This window comes from Pipistrellus hanaki (genome assembly GCF_964339955.1).
Source record: "Pipistrellus hanaki genome assembly, chromosome: 9".
Classification (NCBI taxonomy): domain Eukaryota; kingdom Metazoa; phylum Chordata; class Mammalia; order Chiroptera; family Vespertilionidae; genus Pipistrellus; species Pipistrellus hanaki.
Genome location: NC_140511.1, coordinates 51,756,444 through 51,781,494, shown reverse-complemented (window position 1 = coordinate 51,781,494; position 25,051 = coordinate 51,756,444). Strand labels below are relative to the sequence as shown.

General features: G+C 38.5%; 1 protein-coding gene across 1 annotated transcript in view; it reads left to right on the top strand.

Annotated features, from left to right (window-relative positions):
- Positions 1 to 72: 72 nt before the first annotated feature.
- RRAS2 (RAS related 2) overlaps positions 73 to 25,051 on the top strand; it is a 74,918-nt gene continuing 49,939 nt past the window's right edge. The window contains exon 1 of the mRNA XM_084893989.1: positions 73 to 520. Coding sequence (XP_084750115.1) covers positions 413 to 520 — 108 coding nt within the window. The 5' untranslated portion in view covers positions 73 to 412. The remainder of the gene's footprint in view (positions 521 to 25,051) is intronic.

The window sequence follows — 25,051 nt, the reverse complement described above, 5'->3', positions numbered from 1 at the left end:
CCCCTCCCGCCCCCGCCCCCGCATACATATGCAGAAAAGCCCCGTCCCTCATGCATATGCAGCACCAGCCCAGCAGCCCGGCCCCCAGACGGCCATTTGTAGCGGCGCTGGAGGCTGGTTCGGCTGGCGCTGCGGAGCCGTGTGGACTCGCGCGCCCCTCGGTCGCGGCTGCCCCCGGCCCCTGCGGTCACCCCGCTCCTCCGTGCCTCGGGCGGGACTCGGCCAGCCGGGGCGCCGCGCTGCCGCCCGCACCGGCCTTCCCCGCAGCTCCGGGCGCCCGGGACCCCCGCCCGCCCGCCCGCTCGCCCGCCCGCCCGCAGCCCGCCGGCCGCACACGTCCCCGGAGCCGGGCCTAGGGCGGGCGGCGGCGGCGGCGGCTCGGCGTGGCCGGGCCGGGCTCGGCGGCGTCCCCATGGCCGCGGCCGGCTGGCGGGACGGCTCCGGCCAGGAGAAGTACCGGCTCGTGGTGGTTGGCGGCGGCGGCGTGGGCAAGTCGGCGCTCACCATCCAGTTCATCCAGGTGCCTGGAGCGGGCCCCCCGGGGATGGCGGCGGGGAGGGCGGGGAGGGCGGGGAGGGGGGCGGCGGGCGGGGGCTCTCGTACCTGTGGCGGCGCGGCCGCCGCGACCCCGCCCCGGAGGCGCCGCGCGGGCGGGGGACGCGGGGCCGGTCCGGTCCTCCTCCCCCGCGGCCGCCGCGCTGCGCTCCGGTTCGCCCGGCGCCCCGCTCGCGCCCCGGGAGTCGGGCTTCTCAGGAATGTGGCCGGGAGGGCGGAGCCGGGAGGGTAGGAAGCGCCGATCCACCTTATCGCTCCGGCGGGGGCCCGAGCCCCGAGCCCCGCGGGGAGGCAGCGCCTGGCCGCCGCGCCGGGCTTCCTGCCCGGAGACCCGGGGCGGCGGGCGCGGGGCGGGATGGAGCCCGGCCGCCTCCCGCCTGCCCCGTCCGAGCGTGCGATCCGATCGCGGTGGCAACTTGGCCGCGGGGCCGCGTGGTCCCCGGGCTTCTCGCTGCCCGCTCCAGGCAGTGTGTGCGCCTCTCTTTGTGTGTGTGTGCGCGTGTGCTTTCCTTTTTAAGTGTCCTCCTAGGTAACGTGCCCGGGTGGGAGTGTGGGATAATGCCCCAGGGAGATGGTGGCTTCGAGGAAGTGAAGAATTGTTCTTCGAATCGGGGGGAGGGGGAGACCGTTTGCTAGGAATTCCTGGTGTCTTCCTCCTCTTCCTCCTGGCCGTGCCAAGGTGAAGTTTGGGATGGGCCAGGCTGGGAGGTGACCGACTGACCGACCGGCCGAGCCGAGCCGAGCGGAGCCTTATGTGTCTGTTCCAGCCACCGGCTCCCACCCCCCACCCCCCACCCCCCAACCCTCTCTGGTAGCTGAAGGCGGAGGGGAAGGGATGGGAAAGAAAAGGGAGGTGGAATTCTTCATTCTTGCGATTTGCTCTGGTGAGAGAGGTTCGACTGATCTTTTTTGGGGGGGGGGGGGGAGAGAGAGAGAGAGAGAAAGAGAGAGAGAGAGAGAGAGAGAGGGAGAGGGAGAGAGGGAGAGACCCAGTTATCTCTCTGCTTTTGTGAACCTAAAAGGTGTGGCTTAAGCTAGGAGAGAAGGAAGGTATACCACGTTATAACAAGTAACAAAGATAATCTTCTTGGTCTATCAGTGTGAGTGCTGTTCAGATTCTTTGGGGGAAATATTTATTCCTGGCGTACGTTCCATCCGTTTGTTATCAGTCGTGGCATGAAAAGGCAGAGTACTGACACATACATGTGACTGTTACCTTTCACCTTGACTAAATGAGCAGTCATTGACGTGAGGCTACTTCAAGGTATTTTAAAGACTGCTGCTTCAACCTTTGTATCCGGGAAGAGATGTGCATGTAACGAGCATTTCCAGTGTGCTCATTAGTGGGTTACAAAAATCACACGTACGAGGTGAGACCGGTTTAAGTTGAGCAGGCTGCAGAAGCAGGGACGCTGGCATGTTGCTGTTCCCCAGGGCTAAGGGAGACTTGCAGGAACCCGTGGCAGAGCAATGGCTAGCTCACCCTCTCTTTAGTTTAGGGGCTGCAGTGAATGGGGCGGGAGGGGAGTTGTCCAGGAGTGAGAGTGATCTTGTGTTCTGAATGTATTTGAATCTGAATGTAAGTGAATGATTCAATTAAGGAATTGGACCCTTTGTTTTTGGAAATAGTATTAGAAACCACGAGGAAAGCGGAATTGCTGGCTTTCTAACGATTTTCTAGAATTCATTTGTTAAAGCAGTGTCTCCTTTATGAATAGGAATGCACCTAGGTGCTCTGGATGATATAAAAGAAATAGAGGAGCCATGTATGCTTGAGGAAGACATGCATTTATACGTAGAGAAATAGTGTGAGCTTTGACTCATAGACTTGAATGCCTGGTCTTGCTATGTTACTTATTCACCGTGAGAACATGGCCAAAATAGGTATTTAGCTTCTCCTAGCCTCAGTTTTATCTTCAGTAAAACGGGTCTGATCACATTCTTTAAGTTATGGGAACCTTCTTAGCATTGTGTCTGGCATGTAGTATGTACTTCGGTTAATGATGGCTAGTGTAAGTTTGTGTACAGTTCTGTAATATACTTAAATGCAAAGGGAATCCAGAATCAGGGCAAAGTCTCTTTGTACTTCGATAAAAGTACAACGTACAGTTAGTTGATAGTGGGGAGAGAGAACATGTCTTGTGTGAGTATGGGAAGTCATGCTAGCGTTGAGAGAGGAGGCAGTCAGGGAGGGGAGTGTGACTGGTGACTTGGGGCCCGTGAAAGGGAGAAACATGGGTTCTGATTTTGAGGAGACTTTCTGGAGAGTCAGGAGCCAGACCACCTGGAGAGGGTGTTTCATTTTGACCTGTGTATGTGCCTTCCCAGAGTCAAATCTGTCACCTTTTGGTATACAGAACGATGCTCTATCCAGCTCCAGTCAGGGCCGCCTGGATAGAGTGTTAGCTCTGTGTAATCTTAGGCAGATTTTACTGAACCTGTCTGTATCTCAGTTTCCCCATCTGTAAACTGGGGAAATAGGAAGTATGAAGTACCACTCTTAAGAAAATTAAATGAATTAAATGAATTCCTATATGTCAAGAGACGAGAACACTGTCTAGTACACAGTAAAGCTACAGGCATAAGATTATTGATAGATTGTGGAGCTAACATGACTATCATCTTTACTTAATAGAGCTACTATTTATTGTCTGACTCCTGGGAAATTAAAATTCATTCTGCTGTGATTGTCTAGCCGTAGTAATTGGAGAGAGAGGAGACGGCGGAAGGATAATAATCTTAACAAGCGGAAGTCAGTTCTCTTCAGAGGAGATCAGGATGGCTTAAATTGGTTTTATTTATTTTTTAAGACTCCTGAGATTAAAAAAAAAAAGTTTTTTTTTAAATAAGGTTCAATATATATTTTTTCTTTTACAATCTTGAGCAGAAAAAATATAATAAATTTGGGAGTGGAGAAGTTCAAAACAACTTTGCATTTAGCCCTGACTTTAGATTTGCATGTTGCCTTCTACACATATGAAGAGATGCAAAATTAGAAATTAAGGCAATAATTACTTAATTGAGGTGCACTTTCCTCTTTAAAAATGAATATAAATGTGATAAAATGTAAAATTTTATGTTATTAAGAATGTATGTGTGTCTGTGACCTTTCTGTTGCTCATAGTTGTGTGTGGTTTTTTAAAAAAATATATTCTTATTGATTTCAGGGAGAGAGAGGGAGAGAATCATTGACCTGGTGCCTCCTGCACGCCCTCTACTGGGGATGGAGCCTGCAACCCCAGCATATGCCTTGACCAGAATCAACCTGGTATTCTTCAGTCCTCTGGCCAAAGCTCTATCCACTGACCCAAACCAGCTAGGGCTGCTGTTTATAGTTTTTGGGAAAAAGTTTTAGTTTCTATTGGTCAATAGAATACCCAAATGGCTAGTAAACTCCAGCCAAAAAATGATCTTAACATTGTACAAAGTGAAGTGGAGAGAGCATTTAATATCTGGGTCCTAGGCCTCCCTACTCAGGTAAAACTGGGGGATATCTTAGTCTCCCTAATCTTTTCAAGCTTCAGTTTCTTCATTAAATATCTAGTTTGGTCGAACAAATCTCTGCATCTTTCAAATTCAAGGTCCTTTCTTACTCAGTTAACTAGCTGTGTGTTTTGGGTCAAGATCCTTAGGTTCTTCAAGCCAGTTTCTATATGAAAATAGTAGTACTTATAGGACTTCTGGGAGAAAAATGATATAAAACATGCAAATTATTTAGCACAGTGCCATCTACAGAGTAAGTAAATAATTGTTACTTGGCTTTATTTGCTGTTACTTCTCTATCTTGTTCCTCCAAAACAAAATTTATCATTTGTTCATTTTTCCTTGACACATGATCTGGTCTCTTAAGTCTTTAACCCCCTCCTCCCACTTCCCACCCAACCTCCTAATCCCCTCCTCACTTTTTGTGGTTATTTAGGTGATAAATGTTGACCCCATTTTGAGTTGGGGAAATTCTTTTTATCACTTGGGGGTTAATTTTGAGAAGTAGTGGAGGAATCATTGGGGTTTTGAGTTAATGCTAATCTAGCAATTTTGAAAAGAGACCAAACATGTTTTCCAGAATTAGAGAGGAATTTCCCAGGTTCTGGTGTTCGATTAACAACCTTTTATTCGGCAGTTTATCAGATTTTTGAGCTATGTTGGGGGTAGCTGATTTCTTACATACTGAGTTTTAGTCTTGTAATCTGTTAGTCTGGACCTGACTCAGACATTGCTTTTTACCTAAAGTTTGTCTTTTACTGAGAGCTTTTTCATGGCTCCTTCCTGTGACAGATCCTGAAAGAAACTTCAAGACTCACTTATTGGTGTTCTCAATTAATTGATCCACGTGTGAAGGTGTAGATTCCCGAATTGCTGTTCTCTTGCTACATCTTGAAGACATCCTGCAATTATAAATCACTTAAAATTATTTTTATCTGTGAATTTGAAACCATCCTGTAGACTTATTTTTAGAGTGCAATTACTGTTTTACATACTCAGAGTAATTTACAAATGAATTCTTAGCATTGAAAAAGAAGACATCTCGCCGGGACCGGTTTAGCTCAATGGATAGAGCGTCGGCTTGGGGACTGAGGGAACCCGGGTTCGATTCCGGTCAAGGGCATGTGCCTTGGTTGCGGGCATATCCCCAGTAGGGGGTGTGCAAGAGGCAACTGATCGATGACTCTCTCATCGATGTTTCTAGCTCTCTATCTCTCTCCCTTCCTCTCTGTACAAAATCAATAAAATATATTTAAAAAAAAAAAAAAGAAAGAAAAAGAAAAAGAAGACATCTCTCCCCAAGGTAGTGGATACTAGAGATTTCCTCATTTTGGCAACAGTTGAAATGATTCTGCTGGCAATTACTAGATACAAATGCTAGGTATTCTAGGAAGAACACTGTCTTCTTTCTTTCTTTCTTTCTTTTTTTTTTTTTTTTTTTTTTTTTTTTTTAGTGTTTTTATTGATTTTAGAGAGAACAAGGGAGAGGAAAGAGAGAGAAATATCAATTGGCAGCCTTCACTCTCCCTCAACACACACACAGTATGCAACTCTTGTGCCCAGACCTGGAATCAAGTTGGCAACCTCTCTGGGCACACCAAGTGAGCTACACCGGCCAGGGCAACACTGTCTTCTTTGTCTTCTTCTTTCAACAACTTAGGTGTTTTTTGTTTTATTTTATATTTTATTGATTTTTTACAGAGATGAAGGGAGAGGAATAGAGAGTTAGAAACATTGGCCAGCTGCCTCCTATACACTCCCCACTGGGTATGTGCTCGTAACCAAGGTACATGCCCTTGACCAGAATCGAACCTGGAATCCTTGAGTCTGCGGGCTGACGCTCTATCCACTGAGCCAAACCGGTTAGGGCGCAACACTCTTCTTAATCGAGGTTGACCGCTTTTGTCAGAGGAGAAACAAGGAAATTCTAACCTACGATTTTTCTTGTTCTAATCTCTGTGTGTGTTTTTTTGTGTGTGTCCTCCGGCGATGGAGAAGTTGCAGGAGTGTAGAGGGGACATGTCTGCTGAGTAGTTCAAGAACCCTGCTTTTGACAGGCAGCTAACTACTGGGAAGGTGTTTTTAATCCATCGGTGTTGTTGAAAGTGTCCTGGGTCTTTCCCAAGTTTTGAAATGAAAGCAGTCTGTTTAATTCACCTAGGAAAATACATGCTAACTTTAAAAGTGGGGGAGGGTAGAGAAAGAGACTTTTTTAAAACCATTACTGTTTTCTTTTTAATTTATTAAAGGTTCCTTTCCTTTTTCAAAATAAAATTGATCTCTTAAAATTGAAACAGACTTTAATGATGCTACATGAACATTTCTTTCTTTTTTTGTATGGAAAAATAGAAGTACCTGTATGGTATTCTACTGTGCCCTCCTTACTGAAAAGTGCTAACGAGTAAAAGACTCTCTCTCTATTCGTAGACAGTGTGGAGTTAATAGTCATTGAATCTTCTTGAAAGGCCTTGATCTTGAATTACTTTGGGTAGAGCCGCTGAGTCTGTGTTTGGGATTGAATTTTAGTTTAAAGTAACGTCCTTGGTAGGCCTCTGATTTCTGTTTTACAAAGAGAAATGTCTCTCAGGCTTTTATGAAAAAGACAAAGATTTATATATTTATTCACATATTTTTGGTATGGTTTTGAAAGAAGCAAAGAAATACGAGTTGTTAAATTGTGCTAATGGGGGTATAATTAGACTGAGTTTCTTGTTGCCTTGTAAATTTGGTTTTATTTTTAGTGATTTATGAAAGTGTGATTGTTTATTGGTTGCATAGCAGTAAATAGCATTGTCTTGCTTTAATTAAAACTTTTATAGTCACAGAATTTGTTGTTTGAATATATTAGCTTAATATTGAAAACCAACTTATCTTGTCCCCTCATATGGTGATCCCCTCCTCCCCCCAGGTAGAGCTTTGTTTACAAATAACAAATGTTCAGTACTAGAAATAGGAATACAACTGTCAAAATCACACCCAGTGTTGCTTTAAAAAAACCCAAAAAACTTTACCCAGATTTTCTCAAAGCTAACATTTTACCATTTCTGTTTCATCCTTCCCTCTCTACGTATACACAGCTTTTATTATGAATTAGTAGTGTAAAGTTGAAGACAATGCCGTTATTTTTAAGTACCTCCATGCAGATTTCCTGAAAATCGGGACATTTACTTATGTAAATATAGCATATAACCAAAATCAGAAACTAGATTATGTATTGCTAATCAAACATGTAGATCTTTTTTCAAATTTTGCAAAATGTCCCCCAAATGACCTTTATAGCAAAAGAAAATCTCAGATTGTACAGTATTTTGTTTCTATGTCTTTAAATTTGGAACAGTTCTTTAAGTCTTTGTGTTCTATAACAATGATATTTTTGAAGAATACAGGTTAGTTATTTGCAGAGTTCCCTCAGTCTGAGGTTGGTACTTTATGATTTGATTCAGGTTATGCATTTTGGAGGCAGGAATAACACAGAAATGATGGTTTCTACTCAGTGCCTTATATCAGGAGACATAAGGTACATTTTGATTTGATTACATGTGTGCTTACCTTTTGACTTAATAACCCCAAATTTAGGAATTTCTTGAAGATACACTTCCAACAGTATTAAAATACACATGCATGAGGTCGGTCACAGCATTGTTTGTATTAAAAATAATTATAAGCAACCTATAGGAATAAGATGGGATACATTCACCCAGGGGAACATTATATGCTGCTATGTAAAGAATGGGAAAGGTCTCTATGAACTGAGTGGAGTATTTTCCAGGATATATTGTTTAGTGAAAAAAAAAAAAAAAAAAAAAGGATCTATTGTATGCATAGTATGCTACATTTTGTGTAAAAAAGGAGGGGAAATAAAATACATATATATTTGTTTACTGGGACAAAACCAGTATAGGAAGGAGAAATTACTGAGATTGGTTACCCATAGGAGGTTGGTGGGAATGGGAGTGGCAGCCCTCCTGGGGATACCTGTCTGACTTTTGGAACCATGTTTAATATCCAATATATAAACAGCAAACACCAATAAAATCAAGTTTCTTTAAACACACACCCTAAGGTAGACTACATACAAAAACAAGTGAACCAAACCTTTAAAATGTACAACATAACCACACTGAAGTGTATCAGGGGGACAACTAAGTAACTTTTGAACCTGAATTGGACTATGTCCTTAGGATAAGTACCAAACAAAAAAAAAAACCAAAAAACAAGAGCCCTCCTCCAAACAAACATTGAAGCCTATCTAGTTAAAGGCTTTTCTTTTTTCGGTCACAGAAGCATGGGTTTGCAATTTTGAAACAGTTTTCTATACTTGGATTAAGCAAATAAATAAATATAATTCTGGAAAATGAAAGCCATATTTTGTTACTGTTGGGGGAAAAAAATTATAAATGTGGGAAGGGGAAGGCCTAGAATGAACTCTGATGTTTGATTGGAATTGAAGACGTTAGCATGAACTCATGGCTGAAAATGTACATGGGTAGATATAGAAATAGATGTGTGTGGATATGTATATACACATCTATATATCTTTTTGCCAACTCTGTCTACTGAGAGGGCTTAGAAACAATGAGCTCTCCATTAGCAGAGAAAACAGCTAGAGCCAGACCTTGGTTTCTGAGTACCAGTCTTTACTAAGTGGAAGCTTGGTGAAATGACTGATACCAGGGCTGAGGCAGGGAAAAATTTGAAGATGAGCTTAGAGCATCTTGTAGTGCCATAAAGTAAGAAGTGCTTAAAAAGTGAAATGATGGTGGAATGTCCAAGACATACAGCCAATCTGTAAGAATTCCCTTTGGTTAACTCTGGGACAATATATCATAATCAAAATAAATAATGATATTAATTGATTATTGCCCATAAATAAAGTAAGGATCTATGACTCCATAGTGGTAAATAAATGAAGGGGGAAGAGAATTTAAGGTAGAATTCTGACTAATAAGTATAAAGGAAATGGAATTAGAAAGTCATTTGGCAATCATAACTATGCATCATAAATGGATGTTAAAACTAGTGGCTGAGACTAGTTGGCCTGGTTCAGTGTTTGAGTGTAGACCTGGTTTGATTCCCTGTCAGGGCATATGCCCAGGTTGTGGGCTGGATCCCCAGTAGGGTGCGGGAGGCAGTGGATCAATAATTATCTCTCATCATTGATGTTTCTATTTCTCCTCCATTCCTCTGAAATAAAAAAAAATTTATGAAAAAAAACACACAGAACACCACAAAAAACCCTAGTGGCTGAAAGTTTGAGTAGCTAGAGTATCTATCTGCCCATAAAATATTACTAGTTACTAAGGGGAAATCATAACCACAGGAGAGAAACCTGGCTGATATCACCTTGAATGTGTGATCAAAGACCTCTGATGCTGCTTTGGGTAATAGTAGTAATAAGCAGAGTTTGTTTTACTCAGTTATGCTAATAAGATCTGGTCTTCATAAATTATTAAAACTATTCATAGTCTTAAACACTTCATTAGAAAATCAGAGTAATAGTGTTTCTAGTTACAGAGAATGAGGAATTTAGCAGTTAATGTTTGCTCTTTCATAAATTTTGTATCCTTATTTAAAGCAACCAAAAGTGTGTGATTGAATTATTTTTAAAAGATTGCTTTTTGTCTTGCAGTTTATTTTGTTATTATAATAGTAAAAAAACAAACAACAACTCAGTAGTATGAATCCCTTCCTCATTGAGGGCTATTGCTTTTGCCAGTACTGTCATTCTAACTGGTTTCATGCTTTCAAGCAGTCCTCATCAACAGCTAGTTTTCATAATGAATTGTGATTCAGAGAATACTTCCAAATATGTTTTACTGAGCAGATTTCTAAGTCTGTATTTACTTTTACATGCTAAATAATTATTTGGCAGGATATAAAATTATTGGATCCCAACATTATTGAATTAAAACAGTGGAGGTACTACTTTATTTACCTTTCGTGGCTTTACCTTTATCTGGCTGGTCTCAAGTTTCTATTCTGCAGGAATAACTGGTTTTCTATTTGTATACGTATAGCCTTCTCTTATCATTGGAAATGGAAACATTAATAAGGAACTAGAAGTTTTTCTCTGTTCACTAACTTTCCCTGGGAAACAATGAAACACTCTCAGGAAAGCTTTCCTCTCCATTTTTGTATTCATTTCCTCAATTATCTTGTGAACTACCTATTGTGCATTGATTCTCTGAAGTATTTATACCATATTGACTTAAATTAACTAATGAAAAAGATAAGACAGTATCCATTTTAGGAGAATTTGTCAAATTTTCTTTCTGTATTATTGATCTTTTTTTTTTATTGTGTGTCAAAATATGTTTTTTTTTAATTTATCATAAGCTGTTTCTTTTTTAAAATATATATTTATTAGTTTCAGAGAGGAAAAGAGAGGGAGGGAGAGAGAAACATCAATGATGAGAGAGAATCAGTGATCAGCTTTCTCCTGCATGCCCTCTACTGGGGATTGAGCCTGCAACTCGGGCATGTGCCCTGACCAGGAATCAAACTGTGACCTCCTGGTTCATAGATCAGTGCTCAACCACTGAGCCACACTGGCCAGTAAACTTAGCTGTTCTTGGTGTTGAAAGTAAAGAACTGGTCATCCCTTAGAATTACTGCAGGCCACTGAGATTTCTATTCTTTTTGATGCCAAACTGCAGTTGATATAGGAAGCTTCAATTTTTGGAATAGCAGGATTTCAGCAGATGTAAAATTCTGTTAAATCTGTTAAGACATTCAGTCACATTTGGGTTTTTGGCTGAGAGATATAAATTTTATTTATTTATTTATTTATTTTTTAAATAAATCTTTATTGTTTATATTATTACAAATGTTCCTCATTCCCCCCACCCCTACCCTCCATTGCTCTCCTCCACCAGGTTCCCACCCCACCCTCTGCCCTTTCCCCACTCCCCATTGTCCTCATCCATAGGTGCACAGTTTATGTTCAGTCTCTTCCCACACCCCCCACTCCCCTTTTCCCCAAGAATCATCAGTCAACTCCCCTTCCATACCTCTGATTCTATTATATTCACCAGTTAATATTGTTCATCAGGTTTTTTACTTCCCTTGGTTTTTAGATTCACTTGTTGATAGTTACGTATTTGTTGCTCATAATTTTTATCTATATCTTCTTCCTCTTCCTAAAGAATCCCTTTCAGCAATTCATATAATTCTGGTTTGGCAGTGATGAACTCCTTTAGCTCAAATTTATTTGTGAAGCTCTTTATCTGGCCTTCGATTCTGAATGATAGCTTCGCTGGGTAGAGTATTTTTGGCTGTAGGAGAGATTTAAATTTTTGATGGTTAAAAGGGATAGTTTTTGAGTTTATTAATCCTTCACGTCTAAGCTTTCTGCACTGAGACAAGTGGGAGAGTCATGGGCAAGAGGAGATCAAGATCGAGATAGAGAATGTTAAGCTGTAAAATGCAGATCAAAGTAAAGGCTTTTCTTGTTGTAGGTGTAAAAATTGGAATGGTCTAGAAGCAAAAGAAATCCTTCGGAGAGAGTGTGTGTAAGTGTAACTTAACTATGGTTATTTTATATTGCAGTGTGTGTGGAAGTATTTAATGGTTTCATATATAAACTTTTGTTGCTTTCTCCTTTTAAAAAAATGAAATTGATTGCCTTCTATCTCTTACTCTAGTGCTATAGATATATGCTATAACTTATATTTTTAAGTATATTTTAAAGGAATTCTAGAGAGGACAGAATGTGTTTCTTCTGTTACCATCATCACAAAGTCTAGTGTCCATCATGACTTTGGCAAAACTGATTTTGCATTGTTTGCTTTGATAAGAAGTCTGTGGTTTTTATCAATTTTTAGATAATTTTAATTTGAGTTTGAATATCTTCTTAATTTGAGTAATTTAAACTTGGTGAAGGATTGAATTAGTTCTTTTAAAGATTTCTGGCTTTACAAAGCTAAATAATACTGTCAAAGAATATGATCTGTCAATTCTCCATGTTTTGGATAATTAAGAATTTTTAATTGATCTTTGTAAATATTCCAAGAACATGAGAGAAGAATGAATATTTATTTATGTCATATAAGGTGCAAATTTTAACAGAAATCTTTTGAAATGGAAGCTGTTGATTGTATTATACAAATATTTTATTATCATTTTTAAATATATACATGTATTTTTTATTGATACCAGATAGGAAGGGGGAGAGAAAGAGAAACATCAGTGATGAGAGAGAATCATTGATTGGCTGCCTCTTGCATACCCCCTTACTGGGGATCGAGCCTGTAACCTGGGTATGTGTCCCTGACAGGGAATTGAACTGTGACCTCCTGGTTCATAGGCTGATGCTCAACCACTGAGCCAGGCCACCCTGGCAAGGGTTGGGTCTTAACACATAGTAAATAAAAAAATAAAATAAAAAATGGTCTTTGGAATGAGGAGTCGTATTTGTTATGGTTCCATAGCAGCTAGTTACTACAGAGGACGAAGAACTGGATTTTATAGTTTCTCTGTAATTAAAAGGTTATGTGTATGTGGCATGTGCACATTTGAATGTTGAGTTTTCAAAGGTTTAGCAGTTGGATCCATAGCATTCAGTTTTATTCAAAATAGTCTTTAGAGAAGATAGTCCAATTTTAATCTCTCTCTGAAAATCCTGATTTAGGAAATGTAAAACAGCCTAAAATAGTAAGTTCTAATGATATATTACTTTTGTTTTATTTCCTAGTGGGTTCTCTCTTACTGTCTTGTTTTTTGTTAAATCATAACATGTGGTTGATCACAACAGTTAGTAATTTGTTAGCTGAAAGGGAAAGAGCAGTAAGCAAGTAATCAAGTCAAACTACAAGATTTGTGATAAATGCAACATTAAGTTTCAGAATTCTTTTGTAAAAGATAATGTGACTTAAATTTGTAATTTGGTCCCTTTTGCCTCTGGAGATGTGTCAATCAAAGTGAGGTAGGGAAATTCACCTTATGTAGGTTCTTTAAACTGAGGAAAGAGTGAACTTAAGGTTAGAAAGGACTTGTGGGTTTGGGGAATAAAAAATGGAAATAAAAATGTAAAGTAAAGGTGTAGATCTGATAATTTAATGGCATGTAGACATCTACATGAATGGTCATAGTAGTTCAATTGAGTACTATATGAATTTATTATTTTCAGATATTAGCATGGAATTTCCATGCCAAACACTTGGTTTGAATTAGTTACTTTTAAATTATCAAGTTCCTTAATGTTAAAATTTTCTTAACCGCTGCAGTGTTTTCTGGTAAAGTACTTTTCATTCAATTGAAAGTTAAGAATGAAGTAGAAACTGGTAAAGTTGCAAGTTAATAATTCAGACTTCATCAAATGTTGGGTTTGGGAATTATTTCTTTAGTTCCATGGTCATAATTTTAGCAAGTGTTAAAATAGTGTGGAAAACTTTTACTTCTGTTATAGACTTGTGATTCTCGTTTTAATTTTACAATTTAAAGACACAGGCATGTATTGTTTAGTTTTTCTCCTTTCTCAAATCATTGCAAATTATGTAGTTGGCTAGATTTCTTTATAGCAGTTTCAGGAAGGAGTCATTCACTCTGCTGGTTAGTCAAATGAAGTTGTCTGACATGGGTTACTTTAGTTTGTGGTTTTAGACAAACAGTACATAGTACACAGCTGTTGCTCCAACAGCTTTGTTCCAGCTGTCTTAGTGGCCTGTCACAAAATACCCCACATTCCTTTTTTTTTTTTCTTTAATGGAAACCCTTGTAATATTCTATTAAAGTGGATCCTAGTAATTACTTTAATGACTTTACTTTTATTGCCCTCAATAGCTATTTATTTAGAATGATGCTAAAATGGATTATGTTAATAGATTTAAACTTTTTATATTTATACTTTTTTGTTGTTGCAAATTAAAGTTGCATTTTTGAAATATTTATACAAGTTAACATTGAAAAAGGCACCAAACTTAATATCCTCAGGTAATTGGTATCTGGGTACAAATTGGCATATTCTAATTTCTTATTTAACCTAGAGTTTGTATTAATTGATTTTAGTAGAATTGTAAGGTGAAAAGCTATATTAGTGTGATGATAGAGCTTGTATAGGTAGACTTTAGTTTGTGCTTTTTTAAAAATCCTCACCTGATAATATGTTTTTATTGATTTTTAGGGAGGGGGAGAAAGAGAGAAAGTGGATAGGGAGGATAAGGGAGGATAGGACTATGTTCCAACCAACTGAGCCATCTGGCCAGGACTTTGGTGTGTGTTTTGATAAGGTGGTTGGACTTCAATTCATTTTCCTATAGATAGATAGATAGATAGATAGGTAGATAGATAGATATATACTGAATTATAATACTAAGGGTTTCAAGTTCTGTTATTTTACTAAGGAACATAGACCTCTGAAGAATATTTTGAATCAGTAATGACTAATGCATATTGAGCATTTTCTGTGAGCATTTTCTTAGACACCATGGTAAAATCTTTATGAGCATTGCCTTATTTAGTCTTTACAATTATATCTTTTTTACAGATAGGGAAAGTGAGACTGAGTTTAAATAAATTGCTCAAGATCCACAATATGACTCAGATGGGACTTGAGTCCCTATTTTCTGATTACAAAATGCCAGAGGAATATATTACTGTGCCCCCAAGCACATTTTATCTTGAACACTTATTTATTAATATATTTATCTATCCACCTTAATAATGAAGTCTTTGCCTAAATTTTTCTTCTGAAAGCATTTAAAAAGTTGATTTGAGAGAGAGAGAGAGAGAGAGAGAGAGACACTGTTTTGTTGTTCTACTTGTTTATATACATCCACTGGTTGATTCTTGTATGTGCCCTGACCCTGCAACCTTGGCATAGCAGGAGGGTGATGCTCTAACCACTGGACATCTGGCCAGGGCCAAGTTTTTCTTTCTTTTTAAAAAATGCTTAGGTTCATGGGACATTTTCCATTTAGTTGAAAAATTAGGAGAGCTGGGATTGAAGAGGGAATGAAGTTTCCTTGAAAGTGTCCCTTTGCCTCCCTTTTCCCTCCCTCCTGCCTCCCTGTGACCCATTTCTCAGCACCCCTGTTGTGATGGCTGCTTCTCTTCCCCCATCTGGCAGCCCCCAGAATCCTGCCCCATACCTATTAGTAATTCTGTCTCTCACGCAGCGTACTGGAGGAAGGCAGTGCGATCACACTTAGTCACAGTCTGGGTGAAGTACACATCGGTGACTCTTCTGAAACTGTGTCATCCTTTAGCTGACTAATTCTTACTCTTCTTTCTAGATGTAAATAAGCTCTTCATTCCCAACAAGCCTTTCTGAGGGAATGTCCAGATTGGGCGAGGTGCCCCTCCCATGAGCTTCCATAGTATGCTCTGCATGTTTCCCCGGAACCGTTTGAGTGTAAGCTGTGGAAGTGATGCTGCTTTAGTGTTTAATTCTTGGAGATTAAAAAAAAAGAGTCTTTTATATAACCTTAGTACATTTTTCAACTATAACCTAACTTAATCCAAACTTTACCAATTGTTACAATAATGTCCTTTATAACAAAAGAAAAAAAATACTTTTGGTCTAGAATCCATTCCAGGATTGCGTGTTGCACTTATTTTTCTTGTCTTTTTAGTCTTAAAGTTATTTGTAAAAATATCCCACAACTTGGGTTGTCTGAATTTTTGTGTTGTTAATCCTCACTGGAGGACATTCTTTTCATTGATTTTTAGAGAATGGAAGAAGGGTTGTGAGAGAGAGAGAGACAGAGACAGAGACATAGACATTGATTACGTAGTTGCTTCCTGCATGCACCCCAACCAGGCTACTGCCCGGGTATATGCCCTTGACCAGAAGCGGGCTGACACTCTAGCCACTGAGCTACAGTGGCCAGGCCATCTGATGGTTTCTTTCCATTAGGATAAAACTGTGTAGTTTTGGAAGAAATAGCACAAAAGTCTTCAGTACATCATGTTACAGAGGGGCATGTATGTTTTTCCTATTGCTGATAATGTAAATGTAAAATCTCATAACTTAGTTAACCACTAAATTAGTAATTGTTCCCTTTGTAATTAATATATATCTTGTGGGTAGAGATACTAAAACCAGATTAATAACGAGTTATTTTCCAGCCTTTGGGGTTGGATATCTTTCTCTTCCTTTAACTCCTCTCTATTCTCTCTTCCTTGTTTCTTAGTTCTCTTCTTTCTTGTCACATTTGCTGTCTCCAGATAGCATTTTGTGCAAAGAATGTTTTTTAATGCCCTCAAGGAATGCTTACATCATACTAATATTTTCTTTAGGGGCAAAAGCCTGGTCACTACATTTTCTCTATTTAGTAAAGGGTCTATGCTTTCTTGACTTTGGTTTCTTCATCTATAAAACAAAGGTGCTGAAATAGATTTTATCTAAGGTCCTTTCAGATTCTAAAGTCCTATGGCACGTGAGTGTGTGTGTGTGTGTGTGTGTGTGTGTGTGTGTATGTGTGTGTGTGTGTTTTTAAATGATTCAGATTGTTATATTTTATTTACCTTTTTTTTTCGTAAGGTTTTTAAAAGGCTGTCTTTATACTTGGTTTTGTACAACATGTAAATGTTTAATTGCTTTGGCTTGTAAGAGGACTATCCTTACTTTGACTTGGGCCAACATATTTTTCACATCTTTATAATGCCTCTTCCCAAGATGGAAGACAAAGTAGTAGTCTTCCTTTTTGATGGGGTAGGGTTGAGAGTGGGGCACTCATCCCCTTAATAGTCATTAAATAAATCCTATAATTCCTTAAAGTTTTCTAAATTGTTTAAAACAAAGAAGAGAAGAAAAAAACCACAATTCAGTCCAATAGTGTTTATTACCTTGAGTAACATGATTTATGCATATTTTCTTTTGGAGGGTTTTACAGAGTTTCTAAAGTGAGAATCTTGAATCAGTGTATAATTTAGAGCACATTATTTAATCGTAGGACTTTTTCATTATAAACAGACAGTAAGGTGTTATTTCAACATTGTTAATAATTTTAAGTTCTGTAGTAGAAGCATTAGGTTAAAAATGAATTATAAAAAATAATTTGAGCACACTTTAACTTTTTAAAAAGTAGTTTTATAATAACTAGCGTTTACTTTTATGATTTACATTTGTGTATACTTTAGTTTTCAGGGACCTTTTGTGTACATGATTTCCTTCTGTACCAGCAACAATCCTTTGTGATTGAAAGGCAGTATGACATTGTCATGGTCATTGTTATTTCCATTCTATACACTTGGAAATGGAGGCTTGGGAAGAAGTGATTTATCCAAGGTCCTATGGCAAGTAAACAGTGAAGCTGGGATTTATGTTGGTTTCCTGACTCTTAAAATAGAGTTTCTTTTTACTACAGAATTATGAATGTTAAAATGAGACAAAAATGTCAACACTTAAGTAAAGGGAGACTGAAAAAAAGATACATACTCATTTAATGAATAAAATTCTCGAGCACTGAAATACAGGGGAGGGAGGAAGAGTAGTGAGGTTTCATCAGAAACACTTACTGTCCTGATAAGTTTCTAAGAAAATTATTAATTATGGTGATTGATGAAGGTTAGTAAGGGGCCAAAGATTAATAATGGCATCGTTCTCTCTAAAATGTACCTAAGCAGACTGAGGTATCCATGCTACAAATATCACTGTTGTATAAATGCCTGAGGATAACATACACCAAATGTAGGTGTTTATTCCTCTTGGGGTGGGGAGGTGGAGCTTACTGTTGAGGGACATATAAGGGCCTAGAATCGTATTGTTAATATTTAATTTCCTAAATTGGGAGAGAGGTATACATACTCTTAATTTTTTTCTTCATAACATATCCTGAGATATATAGTTAACAAGAATGTACTCTGAATTGACTGGAAACTTTTAGCTCTCATTTAGTGTTCAAGGTATCTTGTCTTGCTTGACTGACACAAGTGTATTCTTCAGGGGTTTTCCTCCAGGGTGGGAAGCTGTTTTTTTTTTTTTTTTTTTTCCTCGGGCTATTCAAACAACAAATAAAACTTGAATACATACTTATTACAGTAAAAAGTTCATACTTGAGTTTGTGAGTAAAACTGCTTTGTGTGAATGTGTGGATCTAAGTGTGTGCATTGTGATTTGCTTTAAAATCACTATTTACCGTTTCTTAAGATTTCTCCAGAGCACAGCATCTGATTTCATCTTGGCGGTTACAGGAACTGATGATTAATTTTGCCTTACATTTCCTGTATGAAGAAGTGATACCTTTAACTTTTCCCAGCACAAAATTCTTAATACTATTTGTAGGCATACAAAATGAATGCTCACATAATGTGGTTTTAAGCAGGTAGGAGTAAGGATTAAAAGAAAATCTGGAATAACATATATTAGACCCAGGATCTGTGCTATACTGTTGACATTTTTTTGGTCATAAAATTTACTCATTTGTAATGTACATTTTCATCAAGAGTTGATTTGTGTGTGTGTGTGTGGGGGGGGGGTTAGGATTATTTAGTTATTTAAAAATATGCTACCTTTTTGGTTGCCTTATGAAGAAAGAAATTTTATTTACAAGTTGGATGATCAGAGTATTAGAAAAAATGTTGTTTATCTCAAAGCTTTGCCTTTATTTGGGTACTTCTGACTTTTGGAGAGGCTAGATGGGAGAGCGAATAGGAATTCTGTGTTCCTTAATGTGAATGTACATTTAGATGTTGCTAATTTCCCCAGTTAAGAAATTTATTGAAAACATGGCTTAAGGGCATCTCTGGATTTATAGAGCCTAATGTGTGCTAAAGAGGAAGTGAGTGGGGTGGCGTGGGTAGCAGGTAGAAGGTTGGGGAAGGTGATAAATTTTCTTTTTTTATGACACAGTTTTAGATCTTATAGTGCATTTGACAATTTTGCTTTTGTATATCATAACATTTTAAGATAACAAGAATTACAAGTGAGCAATGTATAAGGACTTTGTAGACCCTTGGTTTTTAATATAATCTCTAGAACATCCATAAATAATACATTCATACAAATACAACTTAATTATTTTCTTAGTTGTCAAAGCTTTCTGTGTAATTTAAGCATGCCAAATAGGTCTAATTACAATTTTTCTTCTATAAGGAGAGAAAAATCTTTTGAGGTGTTCAGGGGCCTGATGTGTTTGTTACCTGAGATGTTGGTGGTGAAACAGCACCAATTGTTACCAGTGAAGTTGGACCTCAGTTCTTGAGTTTGGCAAATAAAGAATTCAGAGCCAGGAACTCAAACTATAATATAAAGTTTATTTAGAAAGTTACAGAGATAGTAAAAGTGAGCAGTAGGAGAAACTAACAAGGAAAAACCCCAAAGAAATCCACACCAAGGCACATAATAATTAAACTTCTGAAAATTAAAGAGAAACAAGTTACAGAGGCAAATGAAGGGCCGTGAGAGCTTAGGGAAGTACACTTGGAAAGACGGTTCCCGCAGGTGTGGTCTGGTGGGGGGAGTAGGCCACTTTGTTTTTTATTTTAGATGTTTGCATTACCTCTTTGTGGGGGTTACCTATGAGTTAACTCATGGTGCAAATTGGGGGTCCCCTGGTGTTTTTGGATGGATTTTGAATGTCATCTAAGGACTAGACTCTTGTGTTGATTTTTGAGAACTTGTGTTTTGCTTCTGGAATTGTTTATTGTTGCAGGTTTTCTTTTCTCTGGTGTCTTCTCAAAAGCAGAGCCATTCTTCCAATTCCCAGTGGCAAATGGAAGTGTGGTCTATTAAAACGTGTCTTATAGTAGAGAATTTTCTTAAATGCAGGCTTTTTTTGTTTTTTGTTTTAAACTTTTTTTTTGTATAAGACTCTTTTGGCATTCTGTGAAGCCTATGGATTTCAGAATACTGCCTTTTAAGTGTATGAAATAAAATAAAATACATAGGATTCTAAAAGGAGACCAATTACTTTAAGTACAGTTACCGAAATACTAAAAACAAAAGCGTTCCTATTTAACTTGAGTGTAAATACTATTTGAATTATCTGCAACCACTGTTACATGACGTATCAGTGATTTCTATTGGAAACAGTCACAGGTTTTGCTACAGTGGTTTATTGAAGAAAATGCTAAATTTCAGTTAGAGGTTAGTCAGAAAACATTTTTCTCTCTCCATGTTTTTGAAGTTTTAATTCCAAGAACCACTTTTTAAACGCAGTAAAAAAACAAACAGGGTTTGGAGCCAGATGACTATGGGGCTGAGTCTCATACTCACTACTTACTATTATATCTACATATTTTTGCAACTCTGAGCCTTAATTTCCTCACCAATATAACAGAGATGGCAATAGTACTTGTGAGTTTTTAGCACATTATACCTAAGCACCTGCACAAAGAGCTAGAATCTCACAAGTGTGATTACCATCTCTGTCTACCATCACAGCTTACTGGTATTGTCACTTTACTAGTTTGAGTGAAGTGTGAATTTGTTATCTCCTGTTATGCTCCTTTACTCTCCGTTTCTAATAGAATTATTTTAGGTATTTCCTCTACAGACATATAGAACCACATCAGACGTTATTATAATTTTTGCTTCAATTGTCAAGCATACTTAGACAATTGTAAAAAAGGAAAGCTCATCATATTTATCCATATTTTTGCTGTGTTCTTCCTTCCCAGGGTTTCTTCTTTTATTATTCTCTTTCTGTTTAGAGAACTTCTTTAGCCATTCTTCTACAGTAAATTCACTGGTGACAGGTTCTCTTATGTTTCCTTTATCTTCATTCCTGAAGGCTATTAGGATTCTGGGTTGATAGTTCTTTTTGCTCAGCACCTGAGAAATTATGCCATTTCTTGTATACATGGCTTCTAATGAGATATCTGCTGTCATTCTCATTGCTTTTCCTCTAGAAGTAAGGTGTTTTTCTCTGTCTGCCTTCAAGATTTTTTTCTTTGTCTTTAATTTTTAGAAGTTTAATTATGATGTGTCTTGGTGTGGATTTCTTTGTTTTTTTTCCCCCTTGTTAGTTTTGCTCAGCTTTTTGAATGTGTAGGCTTCTGTCTTGCCAACTCTGGGAAATTTTTTAGCTATTATGTCTTCAAGTACTTTTTCAGCCCCACTGTACTCTGATAATATGAATGTTAGATCTTCTGTTAGAGTCCCACAGGGCCTTGAGTCTCTGTTCATTTTTTAAAAGTCTGTTTCTGTTTTTACAGATTGGGTAGTTTTTGATGTTTTATATTGCAGTCCATTGATTATTTCTTCTTCCCTTCCGTTCTGCTACTGAGATCATTCTCTGAGCTTTTTGTTTCACTTATTCTGTTTTTCAGCTTTTTAAAAAGAATAGTTTATTGATTTTTAGAGCAAGAGGAAGGGAGAAAAGAGAAACATAAATTAGAAGCTTAACATCAGTCATCTGCCTCTGGCACTCCCCCCCACCCCCCAGAGGGGTGCAAGCCTGTAAACCTGAGCATGTGCCCTGATTGGGAATCAAACCAGCAACCCTGGGTGCATGGGACAATGCCCAACCAACTGAGCCACACCAGCCAGGGCTCTCTTTTTTGGTTTTAAGTTTCAGTTTGCTTCTTTATAAGCATATATATTGATATATTTTTTTGAGACTTTGATATTTTTGCTGAATTTCCCCCCCATTTATTTCAAGTGTGCATGCAATTGCTGAAACATTTTACAAGACTGCTTTACTGTCTTCATCAGATGATTCTGACATCTGTCATCTCTATGTTGGTGTCTATGCATCATGGGTTTTTTTGTTTTTTGTTTTTGTCATTCGGTTTGAGATCTTCCCGGTTCTTGGATTTTCAGTTGGAACTTGCACGTTTTAATATTTTATTCTGAGGCTCTGGATCTTACTCAAACCATCTGTTTTAACGGACTCTTTGATAGTGCTCTGACAAGAGAAGGGAGGTAGAGGTGCTGCCTCATTACTGCCAGGGGAGGTTTATGTCCAGATTCCCCACTCCGCCTTCACTGAAATCTGAGGAGGGAGGACACTCCTCCTAACTATTGGGTTGGGAGTAGAAGTCCAGGCTCCCTTCATGATCTCCATTGATGCTGTTGGGGGAGAGAGGTTCATTACTGGCTGGAGGGGGTTCAAGTCCTTGGGCTTTTCTGACACCATCCCAATGGGGGTGCCTCTTTATAGCCTTGAGTGTGGAATTTTCTAGGCTTCCTGGGCCTTTGCTGGTGGAGGTGGAGGTGGTTATTGTCTACGTTTTCCATCTTTCTGGGCTGCCCGTTTCCTGGTCCCTTGGCCAGAGAGAGCACACTTTGGCTGGAGTTCTTTTTGCTTGTGCCTGTTAGCATTTCCAGGTCGTAGATGCTTTTAGCTCCAATTCTTGGATTTAAAAATTACATATACATATATTATTGATTTCAGAGAGGAAGGGACAGGGGGAGATAGATAGAAACATCAATGAAAGAGAATCATTGATTGGCTGCCTCCTGCACGCCCTTACTGGGGATGGAGCCCGCAACCTGGACATGTGCCGTTGACTGGAATTGAATCGGGACCCTTCAGTCCACAGGCCAACACTCTATCCACTGAGCCAAACCCGCTAGGGCCAATTCGGGGATTTTTAAGATTAAAAAGAAAACCTGGGTATTGTTCCTTGAGTTCCAGAGCATTAGCCTGACTGCATTCTCTCCCAACACTCTGATTCTTCTTATGTTTGTTTTACATGTCGTTGACCCTTGAACAGCGGGGTTGTGGCACCAACACCATGCAGTAGAAATTCTGCATATAACTTTTGATTCTTCAAAAACTTAAATACTAATAATCTACTGTTGACTGGAAGCCTCATTGGTAACCTAAACAGTCGATTGACACATATTTTTTAGTTTTATGTATTATGTACTGTATTTTTACAATAAAGTAAGCTAGAGAAATGTTATTAACAATGATAAGGAAGAGAAACTACACTTCCAGTAATACACATATTTATTGAAAAACTCCATGTATAAGTGGGTCTGTGCAATTTAATCCTGTGTTGTTCAAGGGTCAATTGTGTAATGAGTATCAAGGAGATTTTTGCTTAGCAGGAGGAATAGGGAAAGTGTGTATACTCCATCTTCCCAGAAGGAAAAGTCCTTTTAAAGTTTTGTTTTAGGTTATATTAAATGCTGTAATTAATATTTTTTCCCAAAGTTTTTTTTTTTGTTTTTGCTTTCTTGTTTCTCTTGACTTTAGATTATTAGCTAAAAAAATGAATTAATATTTTTATGCTTTTTGATTCACATTGCCAGTCATAATGCCATTGAACTTAATGAGTTTAGTTCTGTACCTATTGAGTTTGAGATGTTTCAGGGGCAGCTATGTGGATTTGTTAATGAACATGTAATGTATTCTTAAAGGAATTTAACATGTCAGTGCTGCCGAGATCACTCTTAAATTTTAAAAAAATATATGTTTTTATTGCTTTCAGAGAGAAGAAGGAAGAGGGAAAGATAGAAACATCAGTGATGAGAGAGATTCTGATTGGCTGCCTCCTGCACTCCCCCTACTGAGGATTGAGCCCACAACCCAGTCATGTGCCCCAACCCTGAATCCAACCCTGTTGACAATGGTTCATGGGTCGATGCTCAACCACTGAGGCACACCAGCTGGGCTGAGATCACTCTTAAGGGAATACAACTGATACAGCTTTTTACAGTACAGTTTTGTATTTATCAATAGTGTAGCGTTATCCTTTGACTTCATTAATACACCACCAGGGATTTTACTAAGGAAATGAGTAAGAACCATACAGCTCTTTACAGGAAGATATTTATCATGGCATGATTTATAATAGTGACATGCTCTAATTGTGCTAGAGGCCAGTGATTAAAATACAGGTCATTGTTCTAGTGGATTTAACAGAGATCGATGTAGCCTATAAAAAATGGTTTTAGAAATATATTAGAGGCCCAGTGCATGAATTTATGCACGGATGGGGTCCTTCAGCCTGGCCGGTGATCTGGGCTGATTGCGGGGGGAGTGGGAGGGAGGGCAGGTTGCTGTGGGGAGGAGCTGTGGGAGGTTGGCTGGCAGGAGAAGGGACCATGGCTAGCCATGGGAGGTTGGCTGTGGGAATATACTGGCCACCAGGGGACAGCTTTTGCATTGAGCGTCTGCCCCGTGGTGGTCAGTGCGCATTATAACCGGTCGACTGGTCCTTTGGTTGCTTAGGCTTTTATATATATAGATACATTTTTTTACAATGGCCATTGTTTTATAATTAGAAAACAGTTGTAAATAAACTTGTTAGTTGATGTAAAATAGTCCATAAAGTTGTTTGGTTTGCATTGTTATGATATACAGGGAAGTTTGAGTTCTTATTTTTCTTGTTGCAATTTTTCTTGTATGATTTATTTGTGTTTTTGTCCATTTACCTATTAGCCTCTTTTTAAAAAAAGTCTGTATATGTCTTTTATATTTGCTTCAGTTAGTTTCTCTATTTTGTAGTGAAACACATTATGCACTACAAAGTAATATTTATTCTATCACTTAAAGCTTAGAAAAAGATTTTTTCTTAAGCTCTGATTTAGAGTTCTTTTATTTCCTATGATCAGAATTTTTACATTGTTAATTTCTTGGCATTATTGTGTGTATGATTTCTTTTTTAATTGATTGAAACACTGAGTGAAATATGTGAACATATTTCACTCAGTGTTATTAAAAGTACAAAATTTTTACCTTATGTGCAAAGATAAAAGTAATGCAAAATTATAAAATGAAAAGTAAAAGTTTCCCACTCTGCCTCTATTTTATTCCTGTTTAGGCTCTTTTTCTCTAGTAGAAACCAGATACTACAAAATTTATTTTAAGTGTATTGTTAGATGAGTTTAGACAAATGTACGGTATATGTGAAAACTATGTAACCATTACCAAAAGCAAGATATAGAACATTTCCGTCACCCGAAGAAGGTTCCTTGTGGCCCCTCCCATTTAGTAATCTCCAGAGGTAAACATTGATTTTGGTCACCATAGTGCAGTTTTGCCTGATTCAGACTTTATATCTTGGAATAATATAGGTATATATTTTTTGTCTGGGATGTTTTTGCCCAGCATAAAGTTCTTGTTGGGGATTCATCTATGATATTTCTTGTTTCTCAGACGATGATGTTGAATATCTT